The sequence below is a fragment of the Dermacentor albipictus genome, chromosome 8 (assembly GCF_038994185.2).
Source record: "Dermacentor albipictus isolate Rhodes 1998 colony chromosome 8, USDA_Dalb.pri_finalv2, whole genome shotgun sequence".
Taxonomy (NCBI): domain Eukaryota; kingdom Metazoa; phylum Arthropoda; class Arachnida; order Ixodida; family Ixodidae; genus Dermacentor; species Dermacentor albipictus.
Window position 1 is genome coordinate 107,859,354 of NC_091828.1, and position 23,530 is coordinate 107,882,883.

At 44.1% G+C, this 23,530-nt stretch overlaps 2 protein-coding genes across 4 annotated transcripts in view; one reads left to right on the forward strand and one right to left on the reverse strand.

The window, feature by feature from the left end:
- The window catches only part of LOC139048971 (kinesin-like protein KIF19), a 214,136-nt gene extending 194,978 nt beyond the window's left edge, over positions 1 to 19,158 (forward strand). Inside the window, exon 24 of one of the 2 annotated variants that reach the window (XM_070523981.1) lies at positions 18,891 to 19,158. In XM_070523981.1, the coding sequence (XP_070380082.1) occupies positions 18,891 to 19,027 (137 nt within the window). In that variant the 3' untranslated portion in view covers positions 19,028 to 19,158. Of the gene's footprint in view, positions 1 to 390; positions 702 to 18,890 lie in introns of those variants that run through there. The other variant, XM_070523983.1, reaches the window with a different exon arrangement.
- On the reverse strand, positions 5,023 to 23,099 carry mre11 (double strand break repair nuclease mre11). Of its 2 annotated transcripts, XM_070523987.1 has the most exons (10): positions 22,891 to 23,099; positions 22,162 to 22,294; positions 20,525 to 20,759; positions 17,905 to 18,030; positions 15,018 to 15,199; positions 14,600 to 14,726; positions 13,465 to 13,642; positions 10,874 to 11,256; positions 8,254 to 8,639; positions 5,023 to 7,533 (listed from the first exon to the last, which is right to left on the reverse strand). In XM_070523987.1, the coding sequence occupies exons 1-9, from the start codon at positions 22,967 to 22,969 to the stop codon at positions 8,265 to 8,267; spliced, it is 1,818 nt and encodes a 605-aa protein (XP_070380088.1). In that variant the 5' UTR covers positions 22,970 to 23,099; the 3' UTR covers positions 5,023 to 7,533; positions 8,254 to 8,264. The 2 variants fall into 2 exon arrangements, with proteins under 2 accessions (XP_070380088.1, XP_070380087.1); XM_070523986.1 differs by having other exon boundaries at positions 5,023 to 8,639.
- Positions 23,100 to 23,530: the final 431 nt, after the last annotated feature.

Below are 23,530 nucleotides of genomic sequence, written 5' to 3' on the forward strand. Positions count from 1 at the left end.
GTGTGATGAAATACAAAAATGCAGGTACTAATTACCGAAGTAGCAATTGAAAACAGCAACAGGATGGATGGATGGATGAAAAACTTTATTAGGGTCCTTTAGGGCGCGCACTAGCGCGCAGCGGGCCGCTCCCACGTCGGGACAGAGAGGCCGAGTCTCTCCGCCGCGTCGCGGGCTCAGCGACAGGAGCCCGCAGAATATTCTGGAGCTCTGGGACTCCGCCCTGCGCAGCTCCCATCTCGACGACCAACTCTGGGCGACCCAGCAGGCCCACGAAGCGGCGAAGAGGCAAGACCTCGACGTCCCGTCGTGGGAGGCCTAGGCCCAGCCGACTGAACTGCTGGTGCTCATTAAAGTTTACTCTGTCCCTCTCTTGACACATCCATGCAGGTGACAAGGCGTGACGACGCCGAACTTTGCAGACACCCCCACCAAGCTTAGCAGACCTTGTATAATTTTAGGTACCGTTTGGTATCATAAAGAGTGTACGCTTAAGTACTGCATTCCGTGATTAATTACCGAAGTGGCAAGGGATTGCGATGCGACGATCCTGTGAGCGATTCACAAGCGACTTGCGCAGGCACACGAGATGGCGTACCGTGGCCCAATTTTTCAGGATCAGCGACGAACGCCCAACTATTGGGAGGCTGGCGGCATGGGACATGCCAGATTCCTTTTTTTTTTTTACCGCAGCAATGGCCTAGTGGCAGAGGATCCGCCTCCTATGGCGGAGGTACCGCGGTTCAAACACCCGTCCCGCGCAGGAAACCCACCGGTTTTTCTCATGCGTAGGGATGCCACCCGGCCTGGTGCCGGAGTACAGTCGCGATCAATTTGAAGGTAATCGCTCGACGTAGCTTCAGAGGGTGCCTCGCAGTCTAAGAAAGTAATGAAAATCACTAAAGATACGTAAAATCTCAATATACTGTCACGGGGTAGTGACGGTGAAGAAAGCAAGAATACGATGGAATACAAAACTAGCTTTTATTGGGCGAACCTGTGCCCACAAAAACAGGCTACACTAATAGCACAACGATAGCGGCGAACACGGTCGGCGATCGTCGGAAATCTGATCAGCGGGTCAAGCGCGTCGGCTTTTATAGATCAGTCGTCGAATGTTCCAGATTAACTGATGGGACCCGCGTGTCTTCCACAAAGTTCTACACCATTCGTGTCACGCGATGAAATCTGATAACACAAGGTTCGGCGACAACAGACACGCGGATAGAAGCGTCGATAACTTTCCAGAAACGTCGGATACATGCAGGCGCGTCCCTCGCTCTGCGATTACAGTTGTTAAGCGGCGAAACGTGGTTGCCCGATAAAGATAAGTACACGTGTCAATACTTACAAAGCTATAACATTGCAAGAGCACACAGCATGGAACGTCTTTGCACTGTAAAGAACCGCAACTTGATTGTTAAGTTTGCCATCTAGAAAACAAAGGAACAAGTCCTTCTGAAACGTTCGGAGTTGAAAGAAAGTTCTGTGACAATGAGTAAAGATTTCTGCCCTGCAACATGCTTTGCTAAGAATAAACTGGTTGAATTTGGCAAAAGGTTTCAAGTTCCTTTCTAGTTGCACTTTGAAAAGTTTGCCGTTAAAGGGGAAGCTTATTATAACGCGGATGACGATTCTGTTCGTGAAAGCGGCTCATCAAGCAACCGTTAAGGTGAACAGCCTACTTTTTCTTTTCTATCTGGACATGCACTATATTCAATAACAGAAAGTATTAAGGAAGCACAAGGGGTTGTGGCTCAAAGAAAGAGTACAAGACTGACTTAGCTGTATACTATTTACTAACATACGTAGTCCAACATTATACTAACCCATAAGAATAGATACTCTAAAGAAGTGAAGAATTATAGGCTCACTAGCTTTGCTTTCAGTGTTGTATAAAATAATTACCAAGATCATTTCCAACAGAATCAGGGCAACACTTGACTTCAATCAACCAAGAGAACAGGCTGGCTTCAGGAAAGGATATAATACCATGGATCATGGCCATGTCATCAAACAGGTAATTGAGAAATCTGCAGAATGCAATCAACCTCTTTATCTGGCTTTCATAGATTATGAAATGGCAGTTCATTTAGTACAGATGCCAGCAGTCACAGAAGCATCGCGAAACCAAGGAGTACAGGAGGCACACATGAATATCTCGGGAAATATCTACAAAGATTTCACAGCTATCTCGGTTCTCCACAAGAAAGCTAGAAAATTACTTATCAAGAAAGGGGTCAGGCAAGGAGACACAATCTCTCTAATGCTATTCACTGCGTACTTAAAAGTATATTCAAGTTATTAGACTGAGAAGGCTTAGGTGTGAGGATCAATGGCGAATATCTTGGCAACCTTCGGTTTGCATATGATATTGTCCTGTTCAGCAACACTGGGAACGAATTACAACAACTGATTGAGGACCTTAGCAAATGATTGAGCTCCATTAACTCCGAGGATAGCTCGCTCCCAATTAGTAAATTGTTCTTTGCATGCCATCACACAGAAGGACAATACCGTTCCGTGAACCATTTGTACCCCAAATTGCATTCTAGCCCACAACACCATCGCTGAGGTTTCTTTTTATTTGGAACAGTAATTTAAGAGTGTAACAAGTTTTGTTCTACCAAACTCTTCTCTGCTTTCGTTTTTTTTTTTATGTGGATACTCAAACGCCTCTTGATTATCTTGACTGCTCAGCAGTTCCCAGAACCCCTGAACGCAGCGGCAGAAGAGGGAGCCTTAGCTCTGGTTCAAGCCCAATCCTAGCCACCACCATAGCTCGGGGGCTTCTATCTGAGCACATGGGAACGGAGAAATCGTTTTTCTCGGCAACCACTGCATTTAAAAGAAAATGACTCTTGAGAACCGTAAGTGACGGTTAGTAGTGAAGTTTTCATATAGGTTAGAAAATTTTGAGCTTCATGAAAATCACCAATTTTCAGAAAACGAAACTATGAAGTTTGCAACTCTGTAACTCCGCAATGAAAAATGCTATCACAATTTTGTAAACTGCACCCAATATTACATCTAAAGTGGACAAAAATTATGTATTGTACTTGTCTTTTTAGTATGCCATTAATATGCATGTAAGACTCTTGTAAAACTCTAGTAAACATTGTAATATATTTGCGTAAGATAAAAATTCATATATCAAATTTGTCTGCCACTAACAGATGCAGTTTACAGAACTGTGATATCTGCTTTTGGTGGAGAGCTACTAATTTGTAAGCGTCACATTTTCAATTTTTCTAATGCTCACTGAGCTTGGGCAATTTTTGTAAACAAACATTCAGGTCTTAAATCAAAATTCAGCTTCTTACAGTCACTAGATTTAGCTTCCTCTCCAAGTTTCACTCAAAACGGTCCAGAGGTTGCCTCATAAAAGCATTTATGTATTTTACATGTATTTGATTGGGCGGCACTGGAATGGGCCCCAAGTTAAAGCTTCCTCTTAAAGTGATACATATGTGTTTCTGCCTACCAGGTTTTGCCATGCCCGAAAAGTTGCGAAAACAAAAGGCATGTGGCGATATACACTATATTGCCGTGACATCGTGGATCTTGATGGTAGCGGCTCCGGCCTCTTTTCTTTTTTTTATTGGTAAAGATATACTGGAGTGTATTCTAGGCAAGTCAAAGAGTGAACTTGGCGAGGTTCAACAACATTTACTGGGCCACAACTGGTAAAACAAGAATTACTTTTAAATCTGTGGTGTTGCACTCATGAACCGGTGCTGGTGTTCTGGTGCAAAATTTGAAAATTTTACCTTTCGTTTTATCCTCTACCGATCAACTTATAACCACTGAACTAATGAAAGTGGATTCCTGAAAAGAATTGTTTTATCCATCAAAACTGATTTGGTGTTGCTTTTAGCATTTCTTTTAGGCTCCCTTTAATACAAAAGGAGCCACCAGATGCAGTAGTATGACGAGCCAATAATATTACAAAATCCGGTTGCACAATTACATGCCCCAACTGCATTACAAACAATTAGCTTTGGCACTGGTTCCAACAAGCTTGATATAAACATGTCTTTGTATGTGTGCGTACACCAGTATACACATGTACAAAGACATGTTTCTTGCCATTATCAGAACAAAGAAATTTGAGAAGACGCTTGAAAGTGTGAAACAAGGAGCAGAATGGGAAATAACAGGCACAATTACAGCTGTTATTAACATTAAGAGACAGGAACACAGCGGTACGAATTGGTAAGCGTGCAGGTGTTGGCGACATTGTGACTGAGACTAAGAAGCATAAGTTCAGTGGGACAAGTCATATAGTGCACAGAGCAGATAACTGGTAGTACGCTTCGAATTAAGGAATGGGCGCCAAGGGGAGAGAAGAGCAGTCAAGTACAACACCGATGTGATGAGATTAGGAAATTTGCAGACGTGGTGTTCACTGATGCAAGAACTAGAGGTGAGGCTTTTATCCCGCAGTGGACTAATTATATTGTTGCGAGGCGGAGACAAGCACGAATGTTGTTTATGCAAGGCAAATGCTGAAGGCACCAGCTGACACTGGAACATGGCAGCCGAAGCGCTGCAGCAACAACAACACTTCTTTGTCATCGTCTCTTGTCTGCACATCCTGTTCTGCATAGTGATACTACGCCGCCGGGGTTGGAGCACCAACCCAGCGCAAGCGATTATGGCCCGGCAAAGGCACGAACGTAGGGCTTTACACGGGTGACATGAACAAGTTCTTGGCTGTAAGGACGACGAGCCTGGCTCTTCGGAAGCAATTTCGTACAGCACATCCAAAACCAGTCGTAGAATTCGGTAGGGACCTGAATGTCACGACAATATAATAGGGTGGTGATGGTGACAATATTTTATGCACTTTCTTTGCCTCGCACGTTGTAAGCCAGACTCACAAAAGAACTATATTTAACTTCCACTGACATTTGAAGTCCCAAGTGTGCACATTCTTATTAAAATCTGTACGTGACCATCACAGATATTGTTTACCGTTTCAGAACCCTTACAGCCGCATCTTTACTAAGTACGAAGAAGTGAGCAACAACAAAACTTTAATTGCAGTGGCAATAAAAACAACAGCTACAGTTTTTCAGCTACAAAAATTTTCGCCAAAGTATTCACACATGAAGAAGCAGATACTAATGCGGCAGGTACCTCTGGCAGCGCTAGCCTTTCACTGCACACAACTTGTGTTAAACCTCGTGCACAATTTGAACTCGAGGCACTACACTAACCTTTCAACGAAAAATTGACCCTTAACGTATGTTACTGCCTCAACAAAGTCAGGCAGGCCCACGAAAGATACGATACACTCAACATCATGCCCGAAAAGCCATACTGTTTCAACATAAATACTCAACTATAAAGCACATCACAAGAAGTGTTCAACGGGAAAGACCCTTGGCACACGTTTACATGTCATATTCAGGTACACACATCGGCAAATATCATAATATCCAGCACGTTATGTGAGTATATCAGGTTGTATTCTGCATTCTTGAGTAGTACTGAAGTTTTTTTTTTTTTTTGCCCCTTTCCTCTTTTTCTGCAGGGTAAAAGCTTTTCAGCTGAAAAGATGATGTACCATGAAACAAAGAAGAATCCCCAAAAGAGCTTTCCATGTTTAGATGCTTGCTGTAGAGTGGATTTTACGATAGTCCTGGCCTTAAAAATCAAACCTTGTGTTCTTTCTCGTATTTCTCATGGACGCATGCTAGAGAGCACCAAATGTGCTGTGACTTATGAGGAAGCTTTATTTGCCTCAGTAGCAATATCTCAACAGACAAGAACAGAAAAATCATTTTGCTTGGCACCTGCTGCAGCTAATTTGAGCATGTACGTTGCACGAAAAGAAACAGTTAAAATCTCCTTAACGTAGCGAACAGATTTTTAAAAATTTAGGTCACAAACTTGCTTGCAGAAGTTTGAAAACTGCCAAAATTAAAAAATTAAAATAAGAAAGGAAATAAGCATATGACGTGGGCTAGCTGGTACCTATGAAGTCTAAACAGCGTGAATCGTGGGACAACTAGGTAAGAACACAAATGCCAAAGTTCTAACCTTCAACTAACGTTTATTGCATGCGGTGCACAAAATTTACATACACAAAAGGGAAAAGGAATCCTGCCGTTCCCTTGCATTGAAAACATAATTCTCTTTCCGTTTTGTGTATTTGTATTTAGAGTGTAGCATGCAATACATTTTAGTTGAAGGTCGGTGCTTCAGCGTTTGTGTACTTCATTGTTCCATCCTTCCCGCTGTTTTGACTTCGTTACACATATCAAGCTCACACCAAAGTGAGCAATTAAATAAAATGATATCACAATTGTATAAAGTATATCTAGTGGGACATCTACAGCAAACAAACATGATGTGTTATGCATGGCTCTGAAATATACCACTAACATGTGAGTAGGACTTTTGGAAAACCCTCGTAAACATTGTAACAATTTTATGTAAACTTTAAGCTCGCACATTATGTCAGTCCACTTCAGATGTTTTGTGTGCAGAATCAGGGATGTCTAATTTTTGTGCTCCATTTTTCTAAAATCTTACCAATGTTTGGCCCTAAATTCAAATTTTGTTTCCTACAATAATTGAAATTGAGCGTTCTATCTTAAATGCAAGAAAACGTCATTTGAATAGGTTCGTCAGTTGTCTCATTAGATTATTTATGCATTTCACATGTATTTTGGGATAGGGAAATTGAAGCTGGCCCCAACATAAAGTTTGCTGCTAAGCATAACAGGTTACATGTCAAATCGCACCTGATGTGTAAATGTACACCTTGTTGTCTTTCCGCAGAACATGAACATTTGTTTTTGTGCAACAAAAATTTAAGCATTACCTCTCACACTGCTCACGAGGTTCTCCTGCATCATTAGGAAATCGTACTGAAGCTGCAACTGACATTTCTTTAGAGAGGCGTGAGCACAACTTGCTAGAATTTTCCCTACAAACTACAACTGCTACATCTTTTCTTTTTCTTCGGGGGGAGAGGGGGGAGGGGATAGGTGTAGGCATAAACCTCACCTATTTTCACTACAAGCTGAAACTGCTGAAGTAACACAGACATAACTATCCTCCCTACTTCACATATTGGTGAACAGAAGATCAGTGTACATAAATGCAACAAAAATAAAAACTAATAACTTGCATAAAAGCACTTCACAAGAGAAACGGTCATCCAGCAAGCTGGATAACTGTGACAGTAGATAGCTTTAGCTCGCATATAGTGTTCATTTTGGCTTTAACGTGCTAGCAGAATATAATGGGGCGGGAACGCGGACAACACCACCTGGTGATGTGGCATTTGAACCAGAACGTGCAGTAACGGTCTTTCGTTGAGTCATACTTCTTGGCACGAGAAAGTATATCGCCAATAAGAAATTCGAGTCGCTGCGATAGCCTTTGTGCCAAGCTAGAAAAAGAAATGGTATGGCTTTAAGTCGCATGGCAAAGCACAAGCTGGCTGGTTGACATAAGCACAAGTTTGGCTGGCATCACAAGACATCACCGCCAGCGCTGCAGTCCACAACTCCACACCTGTGTACCGACAAAATGGCAATGATATAACATGCATTTACATGCTCTCTACTATCTCAGAACTAGGGTTACACCTTCAGGGAAGAAATACACAGAAGCAAATTGATTCTAATTTCCTGACTGGTCTTTTCTTTTTTTTTCTTTCCTTCATTTCCTAAAGACTGCTTGTAAAGTTTTAAACACCTCGAAATAATGTTAATTCAGGTTTCCAACATCTGGTGGTCAAAATTGCCAGGAGCCACAAAATGCCGAGTTATTGGAATGTTGGAATTAGAATCTCAATTCACGAGAAAAATATATAGCAGATGTTCTAACTACATCATACAGAAACATTGAAACTGACAAAACTGACATCTTAGGTTTGACTAAGTGTTGCACCGCTACATTATATAAACAATACCTTATAAAAAGATTTTAAAAAGGGGGAAGGCAAAACTGCTTAGAGCGAGCTTACACAAACAGAGCAGCTCAGCTGCTGTTTCCTATTTGACAAGCTGGTTTGTTCAGTCATGAGTGGTGTGTGTACTTTAATAAAGCAGAAGCGGTGTTGTCATAACTTCTCTCCCTTGCCTATGCTGTTCACACCGCATTTTAAAACTACGGCGTGACAAACTGTGCAACGCTCCAGGAATGACAATTCACACCAATTTCTAAAAGCTCGTTACAAAACACACTGTTATCTGTCCACATTCAAAAAATATATATATATAGGTATATTACCACAGTGTAATTTATAGGTTAACACGCTTCTGCCTGCCTCGAGCTCTCGTCGAAGACGTGTTTGCGGAAGATGAAGCAGCTCTGGCTCTCCCACGGCCTCTTCTAGTGGATGACGTCCCCCTTCCCCTTCCACGCGATGCCTTTGAGTTCGCAACACTGTCAGGGTCGTCGTCATCGTCAAAATCTTCGATCCGGCTGACCTCGCCCTCGTCATCATCGTCGTCCGAGCCTCTGCGCCGTTCAGCACGGTTCGATACCTGCGTCACTCGTCTTTCGATCTCCTCGGCACTGATGTCGGGCTGGTCTGCAAAGCGCGTCTTGAGCTGAGAAATCTCTTCAATCAGCTTGCTCTCGGGAACGTCTCCGAGCTCGGTTACTGCTCGGGCCTGAAAATCCAAAGTGCAACAAAAACTTCATTGGCGTACAGAGTTATGTACGTGTGACCAGCGCAGAAACTAAACACCACGAACGCTGCACAAGCCCAGCATTTTCAGTGTTTGGTGTCTTGTTTTATTTTGTGCCAGTAACGTGCATCACGAATCCAGTAACTACTGTACGTAGCTTGACATAAAAACTGTTACAGCGCAAACAGATGCAACCACAAAGAATAAGGGACAGGACGCATGTGTCTGCGCTGTAATAGTGTTTATGTCAAGTATGCACCAACTCGCCCAGAAAGAAGTTTTAATGATGTACGTAGCTTATCTAGCAGCACTAGTTACTACACAGTCACTGACCAAACTTACTCTATGATAGTAAAACGGTACAAGAGAGCATCGACATAACTAGGCTTGTGCAAATATTCGATGTCCCCAATCACTTAGTTGAATATTGTGCCATTTGATACTACTCACCTAGGTTCTAATTTCAGTATTAGAAAGTTTTAAAGTATTTGGAATGAGCGATTATAAATTGAAAAACATGTACAAGAGATCGTTTTGGTTTTAGTGAGCAAGTTGCATTACTGTTAACATGGCTCACAGCCAAGGCAAACCAAAGACGAAAAATTAGTTACTAGTTGCCAATGGATTTTTTGAACAACCCTGCGATACCACCACCTTCTCTATTTAATCGATCCACTATTTTGAACGCCACACGGTGTCTCGCTGAAATTTTTCAGACATGACCCACAATCACTACGGCAGAAAAATGGTGGCCGTAGAGAAAGCTGGTGCCATTTATGTTATTTATGTTTTATGCAAATCCCACATCAAGGCTTGATGTAAATCTCACAACTACTCAAACTGCTCACTTCAAAATTATTTTACTATTACTATATTCACTTCAACTTCACTTCAAGCCAAAAAATTTGTGTAAGTATAGATATAATATACATCTATAGATATAACAATATTCTGGTGGCAAAACTTCGTTTCAGGCTTACAACAAAACAGAAAATGCAAGATCTAAACATCGGTTACCGCAAAGCAAACATTTGTTCCCTTGCACATTAGAATAGGTACCGTATTTATTCAGGTAAGGCGTGCCCTCATGTAAGCCCCGCACCCCCACTTTGGAGTGCAAAAATTTGGAAAAGATTTCACTAAGCATCCAGCACACTCACGCGCTGGATAATTCCAGCAAGCTGCTACAAGACAACGCACAAGTATGGGTATTTTCAATGGGAGATTACGTGTGTTCAATGCATTCACTGTACCCTAAGTGCCGCTGAGAAGGACTCTGCCGCTACTGGAGTCACCAGTGCGGTCACCACCAGGTTTGGGCACGTGCTTTATGACCAGCCAAGTTTGAATTATCTGGTGCGGGTCAATTTTAGAATTGAAACAAAGAAAGCTTGGGTTCATAGAAATATATAAGCACCAGCTGGAACCTTCGGATGAGATCAAATTAACCGTAAAATTTAATTAAATACAGTCGAATAAACAGAAGTCAACCGCATTCTTTTTGTGAAAATTTTCAGTTGTTAGAAGCACATGTGTTGCATGTACTCATCTCATCCTCTTTCCTTTTCTTTTATTTTTGCACTACCGTTCTTCCTTGCCTTCTATGTGCCAGTGTGTCATTTTGCACTACAAAATATGAACACGTCTAACTCATTCTGTATTCTGTCTTACCATTCGTTACCTTTTTAGACTTCAAAACATAAATGATAAAATCAGCTTTCACTGAGTCTCGTCTCTCTTCGAGAACAAAGTACTATTACCTATGCTTTCTCATCCTTAATGAGATTAGCCAATGGTTCTGACAATTCCAGGCCAAAGAAAAGATGCTACTGTTGCCACGAAAGTGCTTCGATTTCTATATACAGTGGAATCCCGATAAAAGGAAATCGCTTAAACGGAACTGCTTCTTAAATGGGACACCATCCTCATGGTTGGTTGGTTTTGTATTTATGCAATTGTATTAGGCTTTGTCTCTCAGTAAATGGAACTCCTGATAAATGGAACCAATTTCACTGGTCCCTCGAGGTTCATTTTAATGAGAGTCTACTTTGTAGATGGCGCCACAGCACCTAGGGTTGGCTACGCATTCGCAATGCGGAACACCCCGTTAAGAGTCTTGTTGAGAACATGCGTATAGCGTCACTGGAGCCATTTTGCATTGCATCCACAAAAACAGCCAAAGCGCTATCCTAAAACAATCTCTTCAAAGCGCCAACCTCCTGCATCTTGACGGCCCCCATGATGGCATCGGTGCAGTCCTTGTCCACGAACAGGTTCATGGCCCGCTGCATCGCCGCGTCAGTAAGGACGGTCATGTGCAGCGTGTCATCCACCGTCTCGAAGTACTCGCGCACCAGGTCCTCGACGCGCGACCGCGCCAGTGCCTCGGGGTTTGCAATCTCCTGCAAAAAGTTCATGTCTACAGCACCGGTGTCCTTGTTGACGGTGCCTCGTCGCTTGGTGAAGAGCACAATGTCACGCAGGTTGGCCACACGTCCGGTAAACATGCGGGCCAGCAGGTGAGGGCTGAAAGTCTCGTGGTCGTTGCCGTGTTCAACGCGGAGGCGGATGAGTGGGAGCTTGGGCTGCGGCCCAGAGCCTGCAAAAAAATATTTCTGTGGTTAGGAAGAGGCATTTGCTTGGGGTCGGCCATGGTTTCTCCAGTATGTCAGGCAATCCAAAAGTAAGAGAAAAAAATATAAATTCAATCATATGAAAAATATAGGGTCAAGATGACGTGGTGCTCACAGAAGTGCACAGAAAGAGATGGAATTTTTGTTTCTTTTTTGATAACGAAAAATTTGTTTGTCAGAGTATTTACGTTTACAACAAACGGATGGCACTTCAGTCTTGCCAGTGTAAAGCATTAACTCATCAGCAGTCGAGATAGACAAGAGATGTTTAGAGCATTTGTGGAAAAAAAGAAGGGAAGAGATTGATGGAACTGGATTTGGTAAAGGCATAGGTGACTACAATATAGAGATAGAGGTTTTGATGAAGAGAAAAAAGATCAAAGAAAGATATGCAAAATGCTTGACTGCTAGGCATGTGTATAATACCTGATTAGCGCAAGCAGGCTAGGTGACCACTCTTGAAACTCCTTATAACTAAGTTGAAGGGGATGCCAAAATTACTGTTACATCCATAGCTTCATTATGCTGATTAATGCCCTTCACTGCAGTACTGTATGTACACAGGTGTGCGCAACTTCAAACATGCAAAGACGACTACGGCTTTGTGGTCACGTATGCAATGAAATTTTCATGAAACAACAGCATGAGAATCTCCAGCGTGTGCAACATGCAACATTTTAGCTTTCAATAGATGAAGCGCCAATAGTGACGGCACACAGGAAGGAATACAGACAGGACAAGGTGCCTTGTCCTGTCTGCATGCCTTCCTGTGTGCCGTAACTATTTGCGCTTCATCTATTGAAAGCTATGCACCAACTGGCCCCACAACGTGTTTTACTGAAACATTTTAGCACTTGGCATGACGGCCTTTACGATAGCTTCCTTCTGTTCCAACGAGATGGTCTTTCGCTGCTGTTTTCTACTTGGCTCACTCGTATTGTTGTGAAACTTGCAAAATGGCAACCTGGTTGAAGGGAACAGCTAGCACGCTGCACTGCAAACGAAGTCCATCATTTTCGAGCAGCATGTAGCGCACATCATGGTGCGCGGACTATGCAGCTGGAGCGGTGTTCTCGGGCGACCTCGGGGACTTTCGGAGATGGGCTTACTTTCGCGAGATTTCACGAACCCGTCAAAGCATACAGCCGACAGCGTGTTCTTGGCAATATGCGAAGATACTGAGATTAGCACAGCACCAGAAACTCGGTCGGCTGTATACAAGGATGCATTCGGCACGTGAAAGTGGCTACATTTACACGAACCCAACATGAGCGAGTCAAGTCAGAAATGAGGCTCACCAAACCCAACGTGACCACATTTACGTGATCTTGCTTCCGACGAGTCTAGGCGGAGGAGACATCGACATGTTTTAGGTGGACCTCCAGTTCGTGCAGCCCTCTGCAACGGCTCTATTTCACAGGCCTTGTCGTTACGACATGGTTGTACTGCACAGTGCTTTTCTTTGCCTTTACTGACACCATTCTCGCTGCTGATGCACAAATAGTGATGTCTCAGCAGTTCCGTGCTGCAAACCGGGTCGGACTGGTTTAACTTACCCCGTGCAGTTGGGCTGAATCAGCCTGACTCAATGCTCGATCAGCCCGACCGGCTGGCATTTACATTAACTTGATAAGTCCATTCCAGCCCGAGAAGCCCAATGCATTGAGTGATCACCCGACAATACCACGCTAATGCGCTCTCAGAGGTCACGCCCAGCTTTGCCACCCTGCACGGTGTGCTGCAGCGAGGGAACGAAGTGGAGGCACTGGTTCTTGCCACGCCGCACACAGGCACCATCACTGACATGCGGAGTGGCGCACCTAGGCGGAGCCTCTGAGGTTGCGATCTCAGATGGTGTGCCTAGCTTAGCAAGCTACGTGCTTCAATTGTCAGACTCTTTCTCACGAAAAAGAAAAAAAAAGGTGTACGTTACAAGTGGGTAATTACGGCACTCGACGATCAAAGAGAGATATGCAAAATGCACATGGTCATCCCCATTATTTTAAACAACCAGATGACATCTTCCGGCGCCAAGTCTGGTGGTGTCAGACAGAACAAAGCGTCCCAATTTTCCGTGACCAATACTGGAGGCTACAATTTATTACCCAAGTGCGTCCGTTGTGCCAGTAACGACACAGGTGTGTTCATGCAAATACAGTACGGACTGAACTCACTGGAGTGCTCACGGATGCTCTGCTCAATCATGTCCTCGATGTGCCGGGTGCAAAAGTCCAGTGCGTGCTCGGAGAAGGTTTTGGCGACGCTTCGTTTGCCCATGGCCGCAATCTTCTCCTCGAGGTCAAACAGCGACACCGTCTTGATGTAATAGGGCCGCACAGTTTTCAGGCGAATCTGGTAAAGGCAGGAAGTCATTCTGAATTAAAAAGCTACAAAACGTCGACACGACACTTGTTTAGTCTAGCAGGCAAGACTTGGGAGCAGGCTAACCGGTAGCCCATACTGAGTAGAGCTGACGTGCAAAAGTAAACTAAGTCAAATTAAAATTGGATTTGATTCCCCAAAGCAACTTGTGGATTACTCCGTATAAGTTCTGTGTACTTCACACCAATTCCATGTTCCATATACATGGGAGACTGCATATAGATTCTGACCACCAAAGTAGGTGAAACATCTCTACTGAAATCGGAGGAATGGACCTTAGCTCCAGATAATACCAGTGTGACACAGGCACTTTCAAGTGTGCTTGAGCCCTATCGTGATCTAATTTCTCTATTGCGATTGACACTCTTCCACAGCTCTCGCAAAGGAGAAAACCACGATCAATACATTTGATGCCAATTGGATTCCATCGCAATCGAAAGTGCCCGTGTGACTGGGGTAAAACTAGAAACCAGAAGCAGTTTTCTAGGTCGATCACTTTCGAGTGTATTTTCACTTTTGCATCACCTAGTGTCTGGCACGATGCCTCACAATAGAGCGACAGCCATGCTGGCTTAGTAAACAGTAGTCATCCCCTGGAAGTGACACCACTGGAAGTGATCTACTGAGCATACTGCTTAGGTTTGTCTTTTGTGCCCTCTCACATCCTTACTCTGGCAGTGGGCTCCAATAGTTATAACCCCGAATTTGGAAAGCACTGCTCTACATTGAAATGTTTGCCTGTGATACTGATCCTCCTCCTCCGAATCTTCCAATGGAATGCAGGATTAGCCTGCCCAGAGCTACCCTTCACTCTAGCCAGGTGATAATGACAGCTCGTTTGATTGGCACTTGACTGGCCTTCTGAAACCACCTGCAAATGCGTCACACGTCAGCAAGTGAGCTCTCGTGCACAGCTTCACATCATACCTTGGTGAGCTTGTGAGACTTCTTGCCATCAACCATGGCTATCTCCACAATGCCAACGTGTTTGGGAGCCGCCTCACCCGGACACAGCGAAGTGGCCACGGGGCTGCCTGGCTGAGTTACATGGAACCTACAAGGAACACATTAAAAAATTTTAGTTCATCTGCAAACTTCGCACCGTTTACGAATTACCAGAAGCAATAATGTGAGCGGCAGGGATCGTGGCGCTACCTGGTGGCACGGAGCTCAACCAGACCAACATAGAGCTACGTTGTAGTAATTTCGATGCACTGGAGTGGTTGAGTTCTCACTGGAATGAGCTACTGCGGCTAGTTCTAGAGGAGGCCCCAAATTCTCCTTTGCACCAAGCCAAAGGAGCCATGCAGGGAAGCATGCACGCGTTATCGCGGCACATACGCACCTGCCATTGAACTCTGGCTCGATGAGGCACTCGTGCTCGTGACCCCAGACGACCAGGTCGAGGAACTCGTCGAGAAAGTCCTCGGGAATGTAGTCAGTGAGGCCGTGCTTGGCCCGGTTCTGGTGGAGCACCAAGAGGTTGAACCACTTGTCGGTCCACTCGCGGGGACGCAGCATTCGCACCTGCAACATGTCGCAAAGACGCGACGAAAATTGACAAGGCATCTCACTGAAACTTACTTTATACGGTCGGAAGAAGTCCAACTGGAGAGGTTAGACACAATATGCTCAAGGCTACATCATGTCACTTATATGAAAAAAAAAGAAGCAAGTATGCTCTAATAAATAGAGGTGTGTGAATATTAAAAAATTCGAATGAGGAATCGGCTACTGTCCTATTAGATTCAGTCTTTGAATCGAATAGTCACTATTCACAAGTACAAGTACTTTTCAAATATGGCGGAATCCAGATAAACAAAACTCCCTTAAACGGAAATGCCAGATAAATGGGACAAGGGTACAAACTTTATTTAGCCATCCATGGGAACAATGTTAACAAACTTCTTTAAATGTAATGCTTCTTTTCGTGAACTCTGGTTAAGCAGAACAAAATCGGTCTCAAATTGGCCTTCACCAGGTAATTTATGCTTTATTAGTCAGCTTCGCCCGCAATACAGTCGTGTTATGCGGCGAAGCATATCAAGAATAGAAAGGTTAGTATGCAGTTTATGTCGGTGCGCACACGCCATCTCCCCTCTAAGAGCACCTAAACACCTAATTTGCATAATAAGCAAGCGTCGCACGGACATGCCATGACTCTCCAGGTTTCAGATTCTTTGACAGGCGGCAAGTCATGCCGAATAAAACGGCACGGACTGCGTCTGCTCTTTAATGTTGTCGCTGGCTGCGTGCGGAGCAGCGATCAAGTCACGTGATGCACGGTCTTTTCGCCTTTTCCACAGATTGGCCTTGCGATAACCCAATTGTCATAAAGTTGGTTCAGCCCTTCTGTTTCCTAATAGCCAGAATGAAAAACTTTCTGTACAATAAATAAAAGATTGCCACGAAACCCAGGTCCACTATTAAACCGAGAACCTCCATGGTATGTATTTAGTACAACATAATTCATTAGTTTCAGAGAAGAACAAAAATAGAGACTACTCAACGAAAATTCTATTGAGATAAAGAAGAAATATTTTCCAGACCTTCTCAAACTAGAACTGAGCTAGTATACTAATTTGGTGTTCGCATTAGTAAGAGTACACCACACTGTATATCTTGATTTCTGTGCACCTATGTTACCGATAGCTTTTCAACATTGTTGTTATGCAATGCTAGCAGACTCCCGAGCAGGTGCAGCCCTTTATTTTCTTGCCCAAAATTTGTAAGGATTAAGTTTTGTGAAAATTTTCGGATGTTATATATTCGATTCAATATCCAGCTGTTTTACGGTATTATTATTCAGTTAGATGTTCAATTCGAAATCTACTACTCGGCATTTGCACACACCTACTGTTGATCCTTTGCATTCATGTGTCAGTCCCCTCCCAACACGCGAAAATATTGTTTCGAACAGATGTCGAGAATCACCTGACACACACATGTGCTTGCTTGTGCTGGTTTTTCTTTTGTCTGCCGAGGTAAGCACCTGTTGGAAACATCTTCAGCTACAGATAATCGCATATTGCAACGTCCGCATGCTAGGGCAGTGTTTATAGGCGAACTTCAAAGAATTCGTACACGCTTTTCTAGGCACGAAACGTCGGAAGGACGGCAACGTTTTCTCAGCATGCAATTTACAGACAGAAACAACGCGAGTTTAGTGAATCTGAACATCATTTTGGTGCCAAAGAGGAACATATTCCTCCTTCAGTTGATGTGCAGGCATCCTCAGATGGAAGCACTAAAGTATAAGCACTAGATAACACGGTTCCTGCAGCGATCACTCGCAACACAACACTGACTGGAGACTGCACACTTAACGACGGCATCAGGAATAAAGAAAACTTTCAGAAACAGATCGCTAACTAGTATGTGTTTGCTCTCACTAGTGCGCTTTCCGTGCGGCGTCGCAAATGTTTCCAATTCAAACAACCTCAAAGTTCGCTACAACACCGTGGGAATTCCAGTCTCAAGGCACGGGCGGCCGGCATCGGGCAGGTGCACCATGTAGGTTTGGGGAAAGGGGAACTTCCTCCACGTGGGATGTGCACGGCACTGGAAGCACTATCAGTGCCACTGGGAGACTCGTGTGATTTCCAGTAGCATAGGCAAAAACTTTTTCAGGGTGCAGGTGGGGGGGGGGGGGGGTTGCACCCACTTCATCGGAGATGGGGAGTGGGAGGAAGGGGGGAAGACACTGGGAAGGGCGCATACAAAACACAAGCAACGAGTGCAAAAGCATCCACCGCCACTTTTCTTCTCCGTGTGGTTAGTCAACTACGTTTCTGCTGTGGCAGTCGCCACGGCCGCCTGTACCCCAGCAGGTAAGTCGGAAGCCCCTCTTTACCTAGCGTTGTCTTCGAGGGAACCCACAGTGATGCAAACTATAGCTAGATGGCCTGCTTGAAGTGTCAGTTGCAAGCGTAATAAATTATTTCCGAGTGTACACGTGGCTGTCGCCCATTGTTTCTTCAAGCTTTTGTACCGTGCTGCAGTTGGCAGTATGCCGAGGCGTAGTGCCGTTGGCTTCTTCCCTCATCCCTACAACGTTCAGATAAGCTATGTGGTGCACTTCTGTTAGTATGACTTACTGAGTAAATAAGCACCAAGTACCTAGTACTCAAGGAAACACCCTGTCCACGTTTCCTTGTACAGTTAGTGTTTGTTTGCACGCTCAGTCATGCAAAGTCGGTAAATGCTCATGACGACAAAGGTTTAACACTTACCTTGCTCTCACGAAACAGCCGGTGTAGCCGCTCGTCCCGGATCCAGCCCAAGCCGTAGAGAGCCAGAAGCATTCGCCCCTTGCGTAGCAGAACGGGTGACAGCCGCACGTTCGTCAGGTCTGTCACCTGGTGTGGAATAATGACAGACTTGGTGCACAGCTTCACAGTATAACAGAAGACAAGCTCATAGAAAACACACTTCACATGTCTGAGAACCACTGCACTTAGATCAAGCACAAAAAAAAAGAAAGTCATGCCGGTCTTTTCCTTGCGTTTCATCTGATTGGCTGGCTGTCCCCATATCTGAGTATGCAACACGAACAGGCCCAAGTTTCCACCTCGATAAAAATTTAAAAAATTGTTGCTGTAAAAAAAAGAAGATAATAAAACACCTCCTCATCTTTGTTTGATTGTCTCGCTGTTGCCACAAGCAAAAATAATTGTTGGTCACGCTGGTGATTTTCTGTCATGGTAGATTGGGCACATGAAAAGCAACGACACAGACATGAACAAACAGTAACATTTGTGTGTGTGAGTGAGTGAGTGGAGAGAGAGAGCGTGTGTGAGCACGTGCATGTTCATCATCTGCTTATAGTTTTCGTTTCACTGCTGTCACCACCACGTCACAACAGCACAAACTTGCAACAGGGAATCTCTCGGAACAGTTCCTCAGTTGTCATTAAACTTTCTCTCACCTTCAGAAAAGACTCCAATAAGCATAATCTATGATCACATAATGTACCGATTTTTCAAGATGTAACTTTACAATACCATGTTCCATTCAAATGCTATTAAAAATAAAGATAAAGAAGCAAATTATTGGTTTTAACGTATCTGGAGGGTACACGCGGGCTATGAGAGGCACTGTAGTGTAGGGGCTCCGAATTAAGTCATTAAGTTAAAGCACTCGGAGATCTTTTACAAGCGCCTAAACCTACGTAAATGAGTGTGTGCGTGCGTGTGTGTGCGATTTTTTTTTTCCCCAGCTCCACGGGAATGCAGCCACCAAGGCCGGGAGTCGCTCCTGCAACCTAATGCTCAGCAGCGGAATGCCACGGCTACTGAAGGTGAAAAAATACAGAAGAATAAATTAAAGATGCAAGACCCCGAGCAGACCAACTAGGTAATCACTGCGGCCAACTTCCGTTAATTCGAACCTGACAGGACCTACAAAACTGACTGAATCATCTGGCAGCTCGAATTAAATAAGATGCAGAAGAAGACATTGGAACACACCACTGATACATTTGCAGTATTTCCACAACTCTAACACACACCTGAATCAAACGTGCACCCGCCTTCTGTGTGTCCAAAGTAGAAAACTAAAACACAGATAACATTAAAGCTCCTAAACAAAGTAGAAATGTAACGTGCACCCGATTTTTTAGCATTAAAAATGGGCAAGGGTCTAACATACGTTTCACAGTGGCACCAGGTTCCCTAAGCTCAGCATTCGCCGCAATACAACCATGTTATGCGGCAAAGCATATGAAAGCCACAAATGCGGTTTCAACCCAATTTCCTTGAAGAAAAAAAATAATAGAAGCTGCACGTTACAATTGAGTAGATACCATAATCAGCCATGGTGAGCTACCATTACTGATTGGAAACCTTCCTAGGGCAGGCCACAAACAGGCACTTTCAACAGATGGCATGCATTCAATGCATTCACTGTCCCCTAAACTCTGCCAAAACAGACTCTGCCAGTAAAGTAATCATTCCCTTACTGGGAATCATTACTGGGGTCACCATAGGGGTCAGGAAAATGCATGCCGACTGGTCAAGTTTGAATTATCCAGCAAGGCAAATTCAGGATCAAAATAACAAAACTTTGGGCTCATAGAAATGCATGGGTGCCAACGGGAACCTTCGGTCAGAATCAAATTAACCGGAGTCGAATTATCGAAAGGAAGTCTACTGTTACTTTCATTGTTTTTCTTTTCTTATAACCTAACCTAACATAATCTAGTCTACAGCTCTTGCTTTCTCTTAAATCTTTTTTCATTATCCTGATCGAGCTGCAGAAGAGTGAAGAATGCAACTGCAAATGGGGAAACAGGTTCCCTTTCTTTAATTGTTAGGTACAGTAAGTTTCTGTGCCATTTCAAAAATACAAGCAGTGCCACATAGCATGGAAATTAGCTAGGGGTATCAGTAATTTCTTAACTGATAACTGATGCAGGATGCTTGCTTAAATTGTGCGCCCTAAATTGTAAAGTTTCCTGCAAAAATCACTAGACTGGCACCGCAGTCATTCAGCTACCATAGAAATATGGGCTATTACACAGATTTGTCTAATCCTTGCACTTGTGGCTTCACACAAGGCTATAATTACTAAGGTTTATCCTTCTAAATGCATGAAGGCAGTAAGTATTTGCACACACAAATATTCACAGCAAACTGTTTCATTTATGTCGCAGTATTTCATTGGAAATTGTCGGTTAACAAAGTCACAGAGTGATTTGAAGTCGGAACGATCAAGTTAAGCTAAATCCATGTACTACCCGTCATTCCAGAAAAGTCAATACTTGCAGCTCCCATCGCCGCATTTCCCTCCAGTGATTACTGTAGGAAACTTGACGCCAAAAAAGAAAGTCGAGAGCATTCAAAATACTCTAACCTTTCCAAAATAATTTACGAGTCCCGACGTCGCGAGGACGTCGATGATGCTGAGGTTTTCGGATCCCGTCGGGTCGTCGTGGTTTCCGTGGATGGTGAACACCGGGAGCGAGACGTTGAGGTTGGGGTCTTCGTAGTTAACGTTGGGGAAGGAGCAGAAGCCAAAGTTTTCTGCCTGGTCACTCAGGATCTCAAACTGCACTGGTTTGTCCCCAAGACAGTACTGGCGCAGCAGCCTGTAATGAAAGTTACACGTGTTCTTAAAGGGAAACTGAAGAAGAATGTTGCATTAAAGGGAAACTGCAACAAAATTTGACTTGGCTAAATTGATAATAAATTAGCGCTAGTATATACTTACTGAAGCAGTCTTGGCAAAGCTGCATGGCTGGTAATTGTCTAATTTTCTTTATTTGCTTCGTGACAGTGCCACTAGACGGCACCAAATTGTTTCCTGGTTCCGGTTATTTCCACTCGTTGGCAGAACCCAAAGCAGATACCCCCATTGTTTGTCTTTACTCTCACTGGAGCTACTCCGAATTTTCCTTTGTCCTTCCTTCCTTCCTGTCATTTTTGATCCGTCCACTACATTTTTTTTTTACCTTAGCTACACATCACCACGCCCCCAGCTATTCTACTCCTCCTCCTCCCCTACTGAGTGAGGAGGAAAGTAAGCTAGATGCACATAAAAGTGCTGCTAAGGAAACCAGCTGCTGCCCTGATGAAGATAAGTCCCCGTGTTGAAACATTGGCTTAAAGTGGCGTTCCTTGTTCGACTACACTTTATCAACGCATTCCCTGCCTCTTAAAAGCCACTCGAGCCAAAATGAACATTGCATACCTATTGCACCATATATAGAGAGGTTGTAAAAACAAATAAATCTTGTAAACTCTTGATAGCAGGTGGAGCAAACGTTTTAGTGCTCTCTCACTCTGTCTCAGCAAGACAGCCATGGCAAACCAGTGTGGCAGGTCCATCTGCACTTTCACAGATGAAGAGATTTGTAAGCTGTTGACGTATTCTGTGCCAGTCGGAAATGACGATGAAGAAAGTGTTTCTATGTAGCACGAAATGTCTACTGAACAAGCATGTGAAAAATACCCTGGCAGTCAAAGGTCGACGTCCACCTAAAGTACTGTACACAAGTGTTTTTTGCATTCCATCCCCAGCAAAATGTGTCTGCCGCGGTGAAGATAGAACCTGCACCCTCCCAGTCAGCAGCTGGATGTTACAGCCTCTCGAGCTACAACAGTGGGTCTTGAACTAGTCCAGAAAATGCAGATGAATTAATTGACAGTCCTTTGTGTGCACTGACTGCCTCAATTCTTCACAGTTCTTGCCAAATTATTCTTATTCTTTTTACTCAACAGTTTTTTCTTAGTCTCTCTTCTCATTCCTTCTTTTTTTTTTATAGCAGTACTAAGTTATCGCAGAAACAAATTTCTGAGCACGAAGGACAAGTAAAAATGAGAGGTTACGGTTTTCGGCTCATCATGTGAGAACGCTGTTCTCAGGTGGTGAGATTTTGAAACCAACGCTGTTCTGTCAAAGCCTACAAAGTTACGTCTCGGGGAAATGCGAAACGGTGCACGATGGCACACACGTACGAAGCGCACACATGCACGAAGCGACGAACTTACCGTAATGTCTCGTGTTCAACCCAGCGTGGCGGCTTGTTGTCGTGGAACATGTCCCCACCGAGCAGTATGAAGTCGACATTCTGCTGGGTCGCGATCTGGAGTATTTCCTCGAACGTCCTGATGGAGTCGTTCTCTGCAGCAAGGAGAGAAAATCGGCGCAATGGTCACGAATCTCGTACTTCATACTGCACAGAAACACGTATTACCAGTGGCGTAGCCAGGAAGTTTTTTCGAGGGATGGAAGGGAGGGGCGTACGCACTTGACAAGGGACGGAAAGGATGAGAAGAGGGTAGGAGAGGTTTGGGCAGGCAACATACGCAAAAATTTCGGAAGCAGGGGGTGCCCGGTGCAACCCCCCTTCCCCCCGGGCTACGCCACTGCAGCTACCCATATCCTCATTATCACGAGTGAACGTCACTCCCATCGCGCAAGCTATGACTTATTTCCTAACATCTACGACATAAGGTAACTCTCGAAATGTGCTCGACGGTGTGGTGACGATGTTTCCGTAATAAAGGCAGGAGTAATCAACAAGTCAATTATAATAACAAGGCCACGACGTGCACACAGAAATAAAATGCGTAACAAGTAACTTCCACGCGAAATCATTATTGAAACATAACGCTCTTTACTTTGCGATCGCAGCTTTTTGTAGAAGTAGACGCGCGTCGAAAGGCCTGCGCGAACTTTTTTCCGATTCGCTAAATGTCACGCATTTGCCCGCTTACTTCTTTCGGCGTCCTTCGCTTCATAGCCGAGATGCAAATCGGTGGCTATGAGGATCCTGAAGGCGTCTGACGAGCTCATCGTTGATCCTTTCGGTAGCGCATTCAGACAAACTGCAAATAAGTGGCACGTTTCAGGGTTCCGTCAGTGTCCCATTCAAGCAGCAACAAGTCTTCAGAAATCGCGGTATCTACCCAACGTGAAAATTGGCGCGCAGCTGTTTTGACGTCCGGTCTGAAGTAGTGCGGCGTAGTCCACCTTGCAGAACCTCAGCTGCAGTTTCTCTTTTTAGACCGCAAGCACTACCATCGGCATATGTGTTTGAAGTGAATTTCGGGCATCAAACATGCCACTCAAACAAAGACTAAATCATCGACAATGTCTTTATAACCTTGCGCTTTTAAAAACTTTTGTGAAACAGTTCAAATATATTTTTTGTTCTTGCAGCGTTGACATAGCCTCATTGCGTAGCACGCGATTGTATTGCTTAGTTTCTACCACCTGCGATTGTGTAGCGGTTTATTGTTACCACCTGTGACACGAAGTATACAGTAGGTTTGCAAGTTGTCTTATAAAGTTTAGATTCCATGTACTCCTTATGGACCATTATCACAGAACATTATGCTGGCATAGAGGCCAACT

What these genes read in the sequence shown, in the direction of transcription:
- mre11 (XM_070523987.1), bottom strand. Translation starts at nt 22,969, where the DNA reads ATGAGCTCGTCAGACGCCTTCAGGATCCTCATAGCCACCGATTTGCAT. An exon ending in GGCTGTTTCGTGAGAGCAAG is followed by an intron (nt 15,200 to 17,904) that starts GTAAGTGTTAAA and finishes GACATGTTGCAG; the next exon opens with GTGCGAATGCTGCGTCCCCG. An exon ending in GGGCCGTCAAGATGCAGGAG is followed by an intron (nt 8,640 to 10,873) that starts GTTGGCGCTTTG and finishes TTGGATTTTCAG; the next exon opens with GCCCGAGCAGTAACCGAGCT.